Consider the following 17,518-nt stretch of genomic DNA (forward strand, 5'->3'; position numbering starts at 1 on the left):
AAAATGAAGTCTTAACCACTGGACCACCAAGGAATTCCCCCTCTCTTTTTAAGAGGCTAAAAGCTCTAGTACAGTTAAAGGCCCACTCTCCATTCCCTCTCCCAGCCCTCACCAAAAGTACTTACTACCCTAAAATCTACATATGTCATTTCTACGTACGTTTATATAAATATATGACAATTTGATCTGTTAATCAACCACAAAGACTATATAGTGTTGTTTTTGTGTCTGAAAATTTTTGTAAATGGTCTGTTTTATCTATATTTATGCAATTTGTTTCATTTTTATGTTTGGAATTTATAGATTTAATAGAAATGTATTAACACTTGTGTTCTACTGTGTGATCACACCAGAGTTTGTGAATTCCCTAGTTATGGTGTTTGAGGTTGTTTTAATTTTTTTACTATTACAAACAAGGCTGCAGCAAAATCCTGATACATATATGTCTGGCTGGGGACAGGGGCATTTTTTTGGATATTAGCCTAAAAGCAGAATTGCTGGTTTAGTAAGAGACACATACGGGTAACCTTTTTAGGTACCACAAAGTTGTTCTGTAAAGTGACTACAATAATTTACACTTCTACTTGAATGTAAGTTCTAGGGTCTCTGCGTTGTGGTGTTATCAGGCTTAATTTTTGCCAACCTAGTGAATGTGAGATCTGCTATGAAGTTCACTAGTGAGTACTTCATTGTTCTAATTTTCGTTTTCCTGATATATAATGAGATTTAACATCTTTCATTTGTTGATTGGCCTTTTGGATTCTTCTTCAGTGAACTGCCTCTTATTACCTTTGACCGCTTTTCAATGTGCTTATTGTTGTTTTTTTAAATTGATTTGTAGGTGTTCTTTAATATATATGTATGTGCTGGAAATATCCTCTAGTCCTAGGCATATCCTACATTTGTCTGGTGTTTTTTATCATATAGAATTTACAATTTTAATGTGATTTCTAGTTTGGTAGGTAAGAACAAGGATTCATATCCCAGTTCTGTGTCTTCCTTGCTGTGTAACCTTGGGCTACTTTCTTAACATCTCTGTGTACAACTTTCCCCACCTGGAAAAGAGAGGCAGAAGTACTACATACCTCTTAGTGTTGTTGTGTAGACTGTGTGTGTGTGGGTTAGTCACTCTCTCGTGTCTGACTCTTTGCAACACCATGGACTATGGCCCACCAGGCTCTTCTCTCCATGAGATTCTCCAGGCAAGAATACTGGAGTGGGTTGCCATTCCCTTCTCCGGGAGATCTTCCCACCCAGGAATTGAACTCAGGTCTCCTGCATTCCAGGCAGATTCTTTACCATCTGAGCCACCAGGGAAGCCCATTAGTTAGTAAATGTAAAACAGTTTGAATACTTCGTGTATATAGTAAATGCCATATTTGTATTATATGTACTTTTGGGCAGTCTTGTTTAAACATTTTTCTTTAACCACAAAGGAAAACATTATTCTGTACTTTCCCCCCCAAACTTTAAGGTTTGCTTTTTAGATTTAGGCTTTAAAGCTATGGTGTGAGGTAGGGATTCCTACTATTATTTTTCAAAATGGGAAAGTAATTGTGAAAAAGCTGTTAACTAAAGACTACTATTTCCATATTGATTCAGAATTCCATATCTCTTCAAGTCTGCATTGTTGTTTGGTTACTTGATTTTAATTACCAAACTATTATAATAAATTCTGATATTTGTTTGGATTATTTTTAACTTCTTCAGTCCTTTTAGTTTTGTTTATATATTTAAATTTACTAATTAAAATAGATCCAAAAGCTGTAGAGTCCGGCTCAGGTTTTGCAGAGCATGGTAAAAGCAATAACAAAGGTAAAATTTGGAACAGTTAAATGTAGCCATTGACAAAGGTTGGTTTGCCACTAGAAGCATTTCTTATGCACTGTGCTAGTGATACTGTAGCTGGGCTGAGAACAAATGCAGCAGCCACAGCCTTTGTCCTTAATCTTAAAAATGTTCCTAGCTCTTTGATGACATTTATGCTTCCATGTAACTCGATGGATCATGGTATAAATGATCTAAAACCTAGTGAGACTTTGACTAGAAATACATGAAATTTGTAGGCTAAATAGGAGGTGAATTGATGCTTTATTACAGTGAGTGTTCCCAACCGTGAACATACATCTCTTCATTTAATTTAGGTCTTTTTCATGTTCTTTAATTCATTTCACAGTTGTCTCCATGGACATCTTTTAATACTTCTGTTAGATTTGTTTATGTTGTTGTTCTTCTTTAGTCACCAAATCATGTCCAACTCTTCGCAACCCCATGAATTGCAACACCCTAGGTTTCCCTGTTTGTATGTGTGTACCTTATATTTTGGGAACCTATTACAAATTGCATTTAAGGAAATATATTAAAAGATTTGGAGGTGCATCAACATGCTGTTGATTTTTGTGATAGTGATCCTATTTCTAGCAGCTTTTCTGGTTCTTACTAATTTTAATAGTATTTACAGTCCTTTGGATTTCCTGTATAGATACTCCCATTAATTTGAATAACCACAGCTGTGTTTATCCTTCATCTTTGTGCCATGTTCACTCTTAAACATAGTTATCTAAGACTTCTACCCCAGTGCTCAATAGAATCAGCGATGGCTGGCACCCCTGTCTTACTCCTGAATTTTGAAAGAAATGTTTCTCAGGTTTTATAATTGAGTATGATTTTTACTTTGGTTTTTTGATACCTGTTCTTTTCAGTTAAGGAAATTTGGAGGAATTTACTTTTGTTCTTTTTCTTAAAAAACAATTTGTTGAAGGCATGTCAGTTTTTTCTTTTTTAATGAAGTTTTACTTATCCTTCCTGTGGTATGTTTCACTTCTTTCTGCTTTCTTTAGATTTGCTCTGTCTGGCTCTTTTTTAAGTCTGCATTTTTAATTAGAGTTTTGTTTTTCCCGTATTGTTTTTATTCCTTCTTTTATTTATTTAGGTAGTTTAAACATATGGATTTTAATCTCATTCAGTCCGTCCTATTACCCCAAGTTCTTTGGTGCTCTAATTCTTTGCCTTTTGCTGTGGTTGTTACATCTCTCGTGGTAGATTTTTTTCTTACATGTTTTGTGAGTTTTGATTGACAACCAAGTTTTTATTTTTTCTTTGGGAATGGTGTGAGGGCTGAGATTCAGAAGTGTCCCTTCTAAGTCATTTTGAATTTGCTTCCTTGACTTTCCTCCTCTAAATGCCATCACTGCCTGTGATCAGCTGTCATTTGAATGGCTGGGCTTGAAGATTCCTGCATTCCTGGATAATGTACATTTAGCCTCCAAATGTGGGCATGGTAGGCTTGGAGTTTCTTTTTCTTGCAGATTTTGAAGAGGTTCAAAAATCTTTACTGTCTTCCTGAGGGTGGTGGTGTGATTTTTTTGTGACCTTTTATACTGAAAATACAGCGCTCTCTGGAGGTGTAGACAATCATGGGTCTTAGTTTCACTTCTCACATCTGCCTGGTTTAAAACCCAAGTCCTTCCCCTTTAGTGATGTTCTGATCTGGGAATTCCTTCCCACTTTCTCATGGCCCCATTGTGTCAGTTGTATGGTTGCTATTCTGATTTTCAGTTCTCCTTTCCTTTCTGGCCTGTGGGAATTTCCCATAGTTTCTTAGCAGTCAGCTATATATTTAAATAAAATGTGAAGTCTTTTTTTCAATATTTTAAATTATGTGTAGCAGGAAGGATTCAGTTATGTGGGTAACTCAGTTGTCCATATTCCCAGAACCCTCTGTGGTAGGCTGATACTCCTCTCCCCTCAAGGTACACATCCTCATCCTTAGAACCTGTGTGTGACCTTATATAACAAAAGAGGTTTTGAAGATGTGGTTAAATTAAGCACGGAGTGATTATTCTAGGTTGCCTGGGGGAGCCCTATATAATCACAAAAGTCCGTATAAGAGGGATGCAGGTGGCTTATACTTAAAGAATGTGATATACTTAGAGAAGCAAGTTGCAGTCTGAGAAATTTGAAGATACAGCACAGCTGACTTTGAAGATGGAGGAAGAGAATATACAGGCCAGGGAGTTCAGGTGACTTCTAGAATCTCTGTCTCTTCAGCTTCTCTGATGCTTGAACTCTCACCTTTGACCTTGTGTTGACCTTTGATGCTGATGTGTGTTTTTATGGTTTGTTTCTTTCTTTGTATTTTCTTTTTTCTTTCCTTTTCTTCTTTTGTGCTGCCACATTGGTTTTGCTAGAACAACTGCTGAAGAGGAAATATTTAAACTTGCATTTGAATATAGAAAAATCTTTTTTTTTTAGAACTTTGTAAGATAGCTACTTGATCTTGTGATTTCCATTCTTTGTCTTCAGAGCAAACCTGCTAGCACACACTGTGTCGTGTTTTTATTTCTGTGAACACATAGCCCGTTCATTTCTAGGCTTTGTTTCTCTGTGTGCTTAGTTTTAAAGACAACTTTGAACCCAACAGTGAAATAAAAGATGTCACTAAAAAAAAATCTGGAAAAGGCAAAGAAACGGATTCTTCCCTAGAGATTCCAGAAGGAATGAAGTGTTACTGACACCAATATTTTAGCTTAGTAAGACCCATGTTGGACTTCTGACCTCTAGAATTGTAAGAGTGTGGTTTTGTGGTGTTTTAAACCACTAAGCTTGTGCTAATTTGTTAAAGCAATAATAGGAACCTGATATACCCTCTCAAATGTCTTTGAAGGCGAGGTGCCTAGTATCAGTGATGAAGACAGACTAAAACTATATTAAAGATACAGCAGAGCGAACTTGGTAAGGAATATTCTTGACAGAGAGGTCCATGGAAGGCTTCTGAGGTGGTGCAGTGGGAAAGAATCCTCCTGCCAATGCAGGAGACGTAGGAGACACAGGTTCGATCCCTGGGTTGGAAAGATACCCTGGAGAAGGGAATGGCTACCCACTCCAGTATTCTTGCCTGGAGAATCCCATAGACAGAGGAGCTTGATGGGCTGCGGCCCATGGGGTTGCAAAGAGTCAAACATGACTGAGCACACATCTAGGGGAAAAAAAACCAGAGCAGAGATGCTTGTGAATGTTCTAGATAATGTTTTCAGTAACCACATAATGCCTAGTCTGGGAGTTAGAACTTCTTATGGAAGCGATAAAGTGCTCTACCCGCCCCCCGCCTCCTTTTAGTTGTAGATTTTATTTTTCAAAGGGCAAAAGATTCTCATTGGTAACCAGCTTGTAAGTTGGATAGCTGAGAGAGCAGAGAACAGTTTTCTCCTATTGCTAAAATGTGGCTGTTTTAAGTAAAGGATTTGGTTTGCTGGGAGGGTCCTGACAGGGATAGCTAAATACTTCACTCCAGCTCTACTGTGGGGATTATGTTAGTGATAAAATATCAGGTAGATTTCTTTAACAGATGTTCCTGGCTTGCTTGTTTCCAAATGTGTGAACTGTTTTGTGTGTGCTGTGTGGCCTGCTGTGACAAATGACCACAAACATGGTGGCTTAAAAAAAAAAAAGATTTATTCTAACAGTTCAAGAGGCCAGATATTTAAAATCAAGTTGTTGACAGGGTTACACTCCCTCTGAAGCTCCAGGGGAGAAGCTGTTACTTGCCTTCTTGCCTCTTCTGTTTTCTGGTGGTGGCCAGCATTCCTTGGCTTGTGGGCTCATCACCCTTTGCCTCTGTCTTTGTATTGCTGTCTCCTTTCTGTGTCTCTCTAATCTCCCTCTGCCACTCTCTTATTTTTTTCGGGGGGGGGGATTGTTTTTTAATTGGAGGAATATTGCTTTGCAATGCTGTGTTGGTTTCTGCCATACAACAGTGTGAATCAGCCATAGTTATACATATATGCCTCTCTCTTACAAAGACATTTGTTATGACATTTAGACACCACTTGATAATCCAATATAAGCTTCTCCTTTTTAGACCCTTAACTTAGTGACATCTTTTACCATACGATATAATATTCATTCTTTTGCTTCATATGGTAGTAATCAGTTGGGGCCATTTTTTTCAGTCTACTATCTGCTACCTACTGTTTCTTTGCAATCTTTGGCTTATTCTATCTGGATTTTTTTTGTTGCTTGTTGATTATTGTTCTATATTCTGGCCCACCTTGTAAAATATCTCTGACATAGCAATGGGCTGTACCATTGTGATTTTTTTCGTACTCTCCTATGTTGAATTCTAGAATGAAAATCAGCAAGCTGCAGCCCATGAGTCACATCCATTCCATTGCTTGTTATTGTGCAACCTGCCAAATAAGAATGATTGAACAGATAGATAAATAAACTAATTTAAAAAAAAAAGAATGATTGTACATTTTTATTTTATTTAAAAATTTTTTTTCTTCTTTCTTTTTATTTTTTAAATTATGAGAGTATGATAACACATTTACAGGAGACTTGGAAAATACAGAACAATGTTACATATAATTCCATTATATATTACAGTTTAAGTAGATTAATTAAGATTTTTTTAGTTGGAGTTTCAATATCAAACTCTCAAAAACTAATAGAATGAATAGACAGAAAAGTAGAAGGATATAGTAGACTTGAAAAGCTCTATGACCCAATTCAACATAATTAAGATTTTTCACACAACAGCAGGATACAGATTCTATTTTAAGTTCCCATAGACTATAAGCCAGGAGACACTGGAACATAACCAGGGACATAAAACAAGGTGCAAAGACTTCATGGCCTAAAGGTATTGAACTCATACAGAGCCTATTCTCTTATCGCTGTGTAATTATGTTAGAAATCAATATCAAAAGATGTTTGAAAATAACCCACATATTTTCAAGTGCTATGTGACATTTACCAAGAGAGATCTTTGACTTACCAAGAGAGATCTTTGACTTAGCCCTTGGAAGCCTCAATAAAATTAAGTTTTTACATTTTTAAATGGTTGAAAAAAATCAAGGGAAGAATATTTTGCTCCACATGAAAATTATATGAATTTAAGTTTCAGTATCTGTAAATGAAGTGTCATTGGGACACAACCCTGCTCTTTCGTTTATGAATTATCTGTTGCTGCTTTTGTGTTATGATTGAATAATTATGGCAGAGCCCATGTGTTCCATAAAGCCAGATGGCAACTCTCTGGCTCTTTACAGAGTAAGCTTGCCAACCTTTGTTTTTGTAGGGGCATCTTGTCTCTGGCTTCCGGTCTATAGTAGGCACCAAGCATTTGTTGATGAATATTTAACTTGTGGCAAGAATTTCATTAATATCATTAAGGATTTGGTATGATTCCCAAAAGGATTCTTCAAAACTATGGATTAGAAGCATTTTATGTATCATATTATTCATGATTTCGATCTTTTTGGCCCTAAAACTCAAAGAAATACAGAGTAAATGTCCTGCCCCTGAATTTAATTAAATAAACAGGCATCACACCCAGGACCTGAAGCTGGAAAGTGCTGGTTAATTTTACAGAAAACTTGGCTGTGCTGTGATTGCAAGGTGTTTTTTTCAGACATCTGTCTAGATGTTGCTCTGAAGGTGTTTTTTAGAGGTGATTAACATTTACACTCAGTTGACTTTCAGTAATTGTGGGCCTCATGTACGATATGAAATATGAAAGCATTAAGAATAAGAACTGGGTTTCCTAAAGGAGAAGGAATTTTGTCTCAAAATGGCATCATAGAAATCCTGCCAGAATTTCCAACCTGTCATCCTTCCCTGCACATTGTGGACTTTCTAGCCCCCACAGTTACATAAGCCCGTTCCTTGTAATACATCTCCTCTGTCTCTCTCTCAAGATGTATCTTCTTGGTTCTGTTTCTCTGGAGAACCCTGACCGATACAGCAGGTCAGTCTGATGTGTCGAGCATGTGGACCATCTTCAGTGTTTCGTCCCAACATGCGGTGAGGATGCTGAGCATCGCCCTCTCCCCTCACGGAGGCGAGGCCCCTCCAGCAGCATCGCCCTCTCCTTCCTAGACACCTCCTCCAGGCTTCTGCCTTTCACACCTCGTGAAAGGAAATACGTTATATTTGGATACAACAAAGTCAGAAATAAGCTCACTTGTGATGGGGCCGAGGACTTTTTGTCCATCCAAGACAGTCTGAAGTTTGAGAAGGCTGCGAATGAGGTGATAAAAGAGACAGACGCAGATGGATCTGCCGAGAAGCAGCAGTTGAGAAAATGAGGAGGGTTTGTGAGAAGTTTTTCCTCTTCTTCCTCTGAAAACAAAAGCTTCCTGTGTGTACACAGTGGAGACCACCAGCTCCCTGTAACTCCTTAACTCGGTCCTGTCGTACTACAGATGGTTGCTTTTCTTCTCAAGTTTTGCTGCTTGCATTTTACTCGTATGTCTACACATGTTAAGAATTTTTATGTACCAAGACATTTAAAATTTGTGTCTGATAAACGACTACATGTATAAAAAATATACATTTCAGTAAAGAGTCATTTGAATGAGTATTGACTTATTTTGTGTTTCAAGACAAAGTTTATTAGGCCTCACTTGAAGTGGTGCTAGAAAGTTTATTTTACATACTTCTATTCCTCTCAACAAGGTATTAAACTGTCAAGTTGCTCCAGGAAATGGTTAACTCTTGATTGATTTGAAGATACTGTCCCTTTCCTGTTCCACCCCCATCCCCACCCTTCCCACATACCTACTGAAGCTGTGTCTTCTATCAGTTGATTAGAATGTTAATATGACATGCTATTTAAATGTTATTTTAAAGAAGTAGCTGTAACTTTGAGTGGTAATGACTGATTGAGGCATGTGTTTTACCTCTTACACTCGACTTTGTTTTATAATACAAATTAAGTGGTTGGGATATAAAATAATTTCTTCTTACTCAGAATGCCATGTTTAAGTAATGTAGCTAAAATCTCTTAACATTCTTTTCGTCCTAAAAGTTTTAATAGTTTCTCTCTGTATTTGAATGCTAATGGAAAAGATAATGATATCTAAAGCAGTTCATTTCAACAACAGTTCTGCAAGATATTTTTGACTGTTCCAAGGGTCAATTTCTGTGATAGGTGTGGGGAATATAGAGAGGTGAAAAGATGGGGTCTCTAAGTTATTCACAGACTCCTATGAGAGACAAGCTTGGAATCAGAGTGTTAATGTGATGAGAACAGAACCACATTTGAAGAACAGAGATTGCTCAGAGAATTGAGAAGTGAATTTGGTTTGTTGGGGACTTTGGAAGACACCCCAGAGAAATTCACTTGTTCTGCGCTTTGAACAAAAGATATGTGATTTCCACATGAGGAAGCTAGTGTGTCAGACTGAGATGTATTGGTGTCTAGAAGTTTTAAATATGCTATTGTTTCAAAAGCTTAAGTAGAAATCATTTAGGTTTAGTAAACCAGATGGCCTCTGAGGCTCCGCACTATATAAATGATTGTTCTTTAAAAGCGTGTCTGAGGATTAATACTTGTTAAAACAATACTATGATGAGATCACATGTATATTCTAGTATCAAGCGTTAGCAATCATTCATAAGATACTAAGCAGTTGCCTGAAGGATGTCCTTGATGTTAATATATAAGTTGGCACTTTTCCTCTTTCTTTTTCCTGTCCCTTCCCCTCCCCACTCACTGCCCTTTGTGGTGATTTTTGCAGTTGGTTAGCCTGCTTCTGATTGGAATTGCTGCGTGGGGCATCGGCTTTGGGCTGATTTCCAGTCTCCGTGTGGTTGGCGTGGTCATCGCCGTTGGCATCTTCTTGTTCCTGATCGCGTTAGTGGGGCTGATTGGAGCTGTGAAACACCATCAGGTGTTGCTTTTTTTTGTATCCTTTTTTACAACTGGGAGTTTTACCCCCATTAGGTTTGTTCTTACTTTGTCGATTACTCTTTTTAAAACTCTAGCTTAAAATTACCATCAGGAGGTGAATTATCAGACAGCAGCTCCTGGCAAGTATTATGTGTATTTGTTCAACCAACATTAGGAACATTTCTTGGCTAAGTTACTGTATGTTTACATATACTCTCTTCTTTTCACGTCGTGAAGAATGTATTCTGCAAGTTCAGTATCGTCCTATGTGTATGTCGCAAATTCAGCATTACATTTAACTGATTCAATGGCCTCTAGGTCCTTTCCAAGTCTTTAATATTAGGTTGAGAATTTCTTACTGATTTTTTTAAGACTTGATATTCAGAAAGCTTGCATATATGTATCTATACTTATTTCCTGCTTTTTCTGTGTAACAATTTTTATTTTAATCTAAATGAAGTTACAATGGATCAACTTTTATTTATTTTTAATGTTATTGAAGTATAGTTGATTTAAATGTTGTGTTTAATGTTTGTGTTCTGCTGTACAGCAAAGTGACTCAGTTATACACATATCACATGTATTTTTTTCACATTCTTTTCCATTATGGCTTATCACAGGATATCGAATATAGTTCCCTGTACTATACAGTAGGACCTTATTGTTTATCCATGCTTATATATATAACAGCTTGCATCTGCTAATCCCAAATCCCAAAGCCATCCTTTTGTACTCCCCTTCCCCTTGGCAACCACAAGTCTGTTTTCTATGACAGCAAGCATTTAAATAATTATTGTAGTTAGCATTTTTCTGTGTAATTATACCTACAGTGTTTTATCAAAATAAAAATTACATGTATTCTTTTTGACGTTTCTCTAAGTGCCATTGTTCTGTTTTCTAGGTGGCTTCCTTTTAGTACATTGTGAAGTTGTCAGTACCTCTGTTTTATGTTATTCTAAATATTTCCAGAAATATACTTAACTTTGATTCTCAGTACATGATTATTCTCTTGCTTGTATTTATTGTCCAGTTTTCTGTATCATGTGCTTGTTTAGCCCTGAACCAGGAACAACAGGTAAGCGAAGATTCTTGTTTTCTTTCTGCTTTATTATACCACATAGTATGGGAGAGAGAGGGAGGAAGGGGGAATGATTGGAATATAACATAATTTCTTCTTGTTCAGAATGCCATTTCCCTCTATCTAGCCAAAGTCTCTTGTGCCTGATTGCTTTCATGGGGCTGATTTGAGCCCTACAACATCAGATGTTGCTATTTTTTGCATCTTTGAAGTAGAATTTTGCCCTCACAGGGTCGAAAGTGCTCTTGCTAATGGGTGTTCACCCAGTCTTTCCCTGCCATTATGCAATGAAACATGTGCTCCAGAATGTTTGCGGTTTCATTCTGGCAATTATTCTTTTCAAGCTTTAATTTGTTTGAAGAATATGGGTCTCAGTTTTGGGGCAATGGAAAATTTGTCTTGCTACATTCTGAGAACTAACCCTTTGAACCAAGTGCTTCTTTGAAATTGCACGTGAACATGAATTTTTATTCTTGAGATAGAAATGGTGCCTTCTTTTTGTTGCAGATTGAGGTATAACCCTTTGAAAAGTTTTGATGGTCTTATAAAGAGTATCTGTTTTAGGTACACACAGTATTAAGAGTTGTAGGCCCCAGCTTTATACATTTTATGCAGGGGTAACACATTTTATTTATTTATTGATGGCCACACTGTGTGGCATGTGGGGTCTTCCCCAATCAGGAATTGAACATGTACCCCCTGCAGTGGAAGCACAGAGTCTTAACCACTGGACTGCCAGGGAAGTCCCATATTTTAATGTATATGTTAAATGCATTTTTCTAGGGTCAGCTCCTGGAAGTTGGTTGGAACAATACAGCAAGTGCTCGGAATGACATCCAGAGAAATTTAAACTGCTGTGGGTTCCGAAGTTTTAACCCAAATGACACCTGTCTGGCAGTAAGTACAAAGTATAAAATATTTTTGGAGGCGTATTGCATACAGATGGGCTTCCCTGGTAGCTCAGCTGGTAAAGAATCTGCCTGCAATGCAGGAGACCCCGGTTCGATTCCTAGGTCGGGAAGATCCCCTGGAGAAGGGATAGACTACCCACTCCAATATTCTTGGGCTTCCCTGATGGCACAGCTGGTGAAGAATCTGCCTGCAGTGTGGGAGACCTGGGTTCGATTCCTGGGTTGGGAGGATCCCCTGGAGAAGGGAACCCCACTACCCACTCTAATATTCTGGCCTGGAGAATTCCATAGACTGTCTATGGGGTCTCAAAGAGTCAGACATGACTGAGCAACTTTCACCCTAGTGCATACAGATAAATAATGGTTAACATGGAAGACATGGACTTTCTGATGCTGAATTGTACTTAAAAAATTTTTTTATATACTGATGTTCCATTCTGTGTACACTATTTTATCAATTGTCTGTTCTCAAGTATCCATTCCTGAGGGTCCTGAATATTCCAGGGCCCAGACAGACACCAAAGATGATTTGGGTTCTTTACCTCTAATTCCTTCCCATTCAGCTCCTCCCAGAACAAGTTGTGAAAGGGAAGTAATAGTAGGTTACTGAGTAAATATCTTCGTATGGAAGCCTATTGGGTGGGAGGAGGAGAATGGTCTGTACTAAATTGGGCTTTTCAACCAGCTATACATCCCCAGGGTGGAGGACACATGGAACCATCCTCTTTCCTCTCTCCTTTCCTCCCCATCACAACTTCATGCCCTTTCTGTCCGAAAGCTAAGCTAGCAGTGGACCAATTAGAGCCATCCTGTTGATCATGCCTAACTCCTGACCTTGCAGGTCCAACCCAGTCCTCTATGGGGATAGACTTGGAGCTTGGTTCTCCTCGGTAGTTCAGATGTGTTTATGTTTTGGGGAAACTTCTATTACCCCCTTGCTGAGCCCTGAACTGGATATCCCCTCATTGAGGCCTCCTTTGTGGGATTATTAGTTTTCTATTGCTGTGTAATACATTATCACAATTTTAGTGGTTAAAACAACATCCATTTATTATCTTAGTTTTCCTAAGTCAGGAGTCTGGGCTTGGCTTGACTGGATCCTATGCTCAGGATCTCACCAGAATGAAGTGTCAGCCAGGGCTGCAGTCTCATCTGAGGTTTGGGGTCTCCTACGAAGCTATTGTGGGCCAAATTCAACTTGTGGTGGTTGTAGGACTGAAGTTCCATTTTCTTGCTGGTGTCTCCCAGTTCCTAGAAGCTGCGGTCAGGTCTTACCTATACAGCCATCTCACAACAGAGATTTGTTTTATGAAGACAGTGACTTACGTAATGCCACATAAACATGGGAGAGAGGACCCATCATATTCACAAACCCTATCCAGTCTCAATCATTCAGGGATGGGAATCTTGGGAGCCAGCTTAGGATTTTGGACACTGCTAAAGAAAAATGGTCCCCAATTGGATATGATATTCCAGACACTAATTTTTATGTGGGTGTTTTTTTTTTTTTAAACTTGTTCATTATAATGCCCTTTGCAATACAAGTTCTTTTTGTTTTTTTTTAATTGATACAGAGCTGTGTGAAAAGCAGCCACTCGTGTTCACCCTGTGCTCCAATAATAGGAAAATATGCAGGAGAGGTTTTGAGATTTGTTGGTGGCATTGGCCTCTTCTTCAGTTTTACAGAGGTATGTGCACATAACTCAGTATCTTCACACCTTTGTCACAGGGACAAACAGGGATTTCTGTTTTCTAGGGCACGAGGGCATGGCATTTTGCCTTAGCATGGCACTGAACTTTTGGAACGTATTGATGAATGTTTTCATGGAGAACTAATATTGTAATAGGAGGACCCCTGGCTTGAAATCAGAAGATAAAGCTTGCTTTGTAAGGGGTGAAATGCTTGATCATTAAATTATGTAAAATAAAATAAACAGATGAAATGAAGAGACTAGACTGAGTCATCTCTAGGGTCTCTTCTATTTCTAGAGTTGTATGATAAATTATAATTTTAAATATAATTTTGGCATAGGTAGCATATTCACATTGTTTAATATATCTGTTAATGTGTATATACACACATACATTTACATAAAGGTTTACTTTGGAAAATTACCTTCCAACTCCATCCCTCACTCCCCTTTGTTCTTAGCCTTCTAAAACCTGTAAGTAACCACTGTTATTTCTTATCTATATAATATTTATATTGTGTTAGTATATTATTATATTGACATACACCTAAGCAAAACCACATACATATTATTTAGGTAATTTTTGAGGAATGCAGAATTCCTCATTATCTATCTATCTATCTCATTATCTATTTTGAATGCTTCATAACCGTGGATATTTTTGATGCATCTGAATTGTCAATATGTATTAAAATTAAATTTTTTCTTTAATTCATAAATTCTGCCTGCAGTGCTTTATTTCATGGAGATATTCATATAACTCTGTAAATGAAGACACAAGAATGTTTATTGTTTGTAACAGTGGACCTTTGGGCCAGCTTGTGTTTTCCAATAAGGAGCTGGTTAAATTTGAGTTTACTAGACAAGAGCCAATAGTTAAAAAATGCACTGTGTGGTTAGAAACCTACTTACCCTACTTACTAACTATTTGACCTTGGGCAAGTTACTTTATCTTTCTGTGCTTCTGTTTTTTCATCTTTACAAACAAGCATAATAATGGAAAGCCCCTATTTCATAGAGTTGTTGTGATACTTAAAGGAGCTAGTATATATATTAATAAAGCTTGCAATATTTAGAATAATGCCTGATGTATGGCAGGTGTTGTGTGTTTAGCTACTGGTTTGTAGACATGAGTAAATTGTACATATTATGCTCGCTTAAAAAAAGATGATGGGACCCCTATGATTGTTGTGTTAATTGCTCATGTTAATCTCCCATTTTAAACATAGAATAGCATGTATAGAGTAATGCTATTAGGTGAGATTGTGCACATAACTATAGAAATATATGGTAGGCTATTGTAAGAATAAGCATTTATCTTTAAAAGAAAATCATAAAAATATTAAATATTTTGTGTGTTTGAAGTTCAGTCTTGTCATTTAATTTCTTGGATATTTAATTTCCCCTTCTGTGTGTCCCTATAATAAGGAATTCCATGGTTAACTTCCTTGTATGTAGTTTTTTATCTATATTCTCTAGCTTTTTTGTTTGAGTACACCTCCAAAAGTAAACTATGACACATTCAATATGTGGGCATTGTAAAAGAGTTTGATAAATATTGCCAATGGCCATTTGGGGGAGATTCTACCAACTTTTGATTCAAGCACTAATTCTTGATATTTTTATCTTAAAAGATACTCGCCAATTTAATAGGTATAAATAGTGTTACAATTCTGTTTGCCCTTTTGGAAATGTGACTAGTGAATTTGAAAATAAGTTCATGTGGTTTGGACCATGGGCATTTCTTCTTTTGTCAGTTGCCTGCCTAAAGTCTATCTTGGCCAAGGCCCTTTGGATCCCCTGTGACTCAGTCTATGCCAAAAAGGGGACATTTTTTTATAAGATGAGGAGAGCGGGCCACAGGGCCCCGAAAGTGTCTAGAAAGGAGGGCCCAGGGCTGGGAGCTCAGCAGCCCCACTGAAGGTTTTCTGCTCTGCTTTTCTTTCCTCCCTTCCTTCCCATCCCCTCTTCCTCTTGTCTGGCACGCTGCTTGGCTTCTTATTCTGCTTGCAATTTCTTGGGCATTGACTTTACTTTTTTTATGACTTTTAAATCAAATTTATAGATGTTACTTTTACGTAGTTAGGTTTATTGCTTTTACCTATATGGTTTACCCAGTTGATTTGTATGTTTAGAAAGGCCTTTCCCATTTTGATTATATATGTTAAAAATGATTAAAGCAGACAGTATAGGTGATATGAACAAACTTTAACAGTTTGTGGACAGTCTCCTTTTGGAGAACTGCAGAATAAGGCAGAAGGCAAGGGTAAAGAATAGGAAGAGAATAATAGAAAATATCCGCTTAGCTGGGGCCACAGAGGCAGTCTTGTTTGGGAGGAGAAGGTCTAGAGTGGGATTGGCTGGCCAAATATACTGCACTTCCAGTGAAGTGGAGCATTTACAGGGACACAGAAATTACCCAAGTATTTTCACTCGCTGATGTGGCACCCTGGATAATATTATAGCAGCTTCATCTTAGGCCTAGAAGTTTATTTCTCTCTGTACAACTAAATATAAAAATACATACATATATCTCAGTTTTATTGAGGTATAATTGACAAAATTGTAAGACATTTAAAGTGCACATCATGATGATTTGACATATGTGTACATGTGGAAGGTCTTCCCTGTAGCTCAAACGGTTAAAGAATCTGCCTGCAATGCAGGAGACCCGGGTTTGATCCCTGGGACAGAGGAATCTGGCGGGCTACAATCCGTGGAATCACAAACAGTCGGACACAACTGAGTGACTTAACACTACTACACTACACTATACATGTGAAAAGATTCTCCCATCAATTTAATTAACACACCCATTACCTTCCATAGTTACCTATTTTTTTGGTGAGAACATTTAAATTCTACTCTATCAGCAAATTTCAATTGTACAATATGGTGTTACTAACTACAGTCACCATGTTGCACATTAGATCTCATTTTAATCGTGTGTGGCATGTATTGCGTTTATGTATATAATGTATACATACATATGTATAAAATGTATAATTAATATAGATAGCACATTATATACATATATGTGTGTGTGTATTTTACATATTTTATTCTAATTCAATTTTTGTTTCCCTTCAAGAATGTAAAGTCCACTCTTAGGTATAATGATCAAAGTGGAGATAAAGACCAAGCTTAGTATTCACTTTTTTAAGGAAGTTTCCTCTGACATCCCTTTCTAATCTAAGCATTTTTTCATTTTGCTTTTTCTCAAGAAAGAGCCATCTTACTTCTGGGTTGGTCATGGCATCGATCCAAGAAAATTCATATTCCACTTGAAAACAATTCTGTACATGTTTCCTACCTTTCCTTGAAAAAAAAAAATTGGATTTTTATCATAAAAACTTGAAAATATAGATAGGAAAAAAATCAGAATGACCAATCTGAATATGCTTCATTAGCCAGAGTCAACAATTATCAGAATATTGCCACATAGTTTCTTTTTTATACGGGGATATATTTTGAGAATTTAGTCCTTTTGAGCAGCTCCATTTTCTTCTCATCAGATCACACTGCCTTCAGCTATGCATATTTTTTTTAAAGAGGATTGTATTTTTAGAGCAGTTTTAAGTTCACAATGGTATTGAGAGGAAGGAACAAAGATTTCCAGGACCCCCCTACCCCCTCCCACCCATGCACAGCCTCCCCCACTATCACGACTACTCACCAGATGGTGCATTTATCACACTTAACCCACACTGGCACATGATAACCACACAAAGTCCATAACCTCCGTTAGGGTTCGCTTTTGGCACTGTACAATCTATGAGTTCAGACAAATATATCCATCATTATGGTATTATACAGAGTATGTTCACTGCCCTAAAAATCCTCTGGGCTCTGTTCATTCCTGCCAGCCCCCACTGTTTTTTAAAATACTAATTATTTAAGAGTATAAACTCATGGGTCTTAGATTGCTCAAGTGTTCTTTGATGGAGTCCTTCTTTATATTTTATATACCAATTCCTTTTAAAACCTAACTAGAGATTTTAATAACATTTTATCCAATCTGATATTTTTTGGATGTATACACTCTCTCACTTTTAAATTTTTGTTCAGTATTTCACAGAATCAGCAATTCTCAGAATTTGAAGAGATGAATCTAACTAGCTGATGATTTCTTGTCATAGAAGAAATAGAAAGATTTTATTTG

General features: G+C 37.3%; 1 protein-coding gene across 1 annotated transcript in view; it reads left to right on the top strand.

The window, feature by feature from the left end:
* The window catches only part of TSPAN13 (tetraspanin 13), a 35,169-nt gene that overhangs the window by 13,960 nt on the left and 3,691 nt on the right, over positions 1-17,518 (top strand). The window contains exons 2-5 of the mRNA XM_081537663.1: positions 9,525-9,692; positions 10,671-10,751; positions 11,538-11,651; positions 13,240-13,353. Of these exons, the coding sequence (XP_081393789.1) occupies positions 9,525-9,692; positions 10,671-10,751; positions 11,538-11,651; positions 13,240-13,353 (477 nt within the window). The remainder of the gene's footprint in view (positions 1-9,524; positions 9,693-10,670; positions 10,752-11,537; positions 11,652-13,239; positions 13,354-17,518) is intronic.

This window comes from Giraffa tippelskirchi, chromosome 10 (assembly GCF_054371585.1).
Source record: "Giraffa tippelskirchi isolate mGirTip1 chromosome 10, T2T-mGirTip1v1.2.pri, whole genome shotgun sequence".
Lineage (NCBI taxonomy): Eukaryota > Metazoa > Chordata > Mammalia > Artiodactyla > Giraffidae > Giraffa > Giraffa tippelskirchi.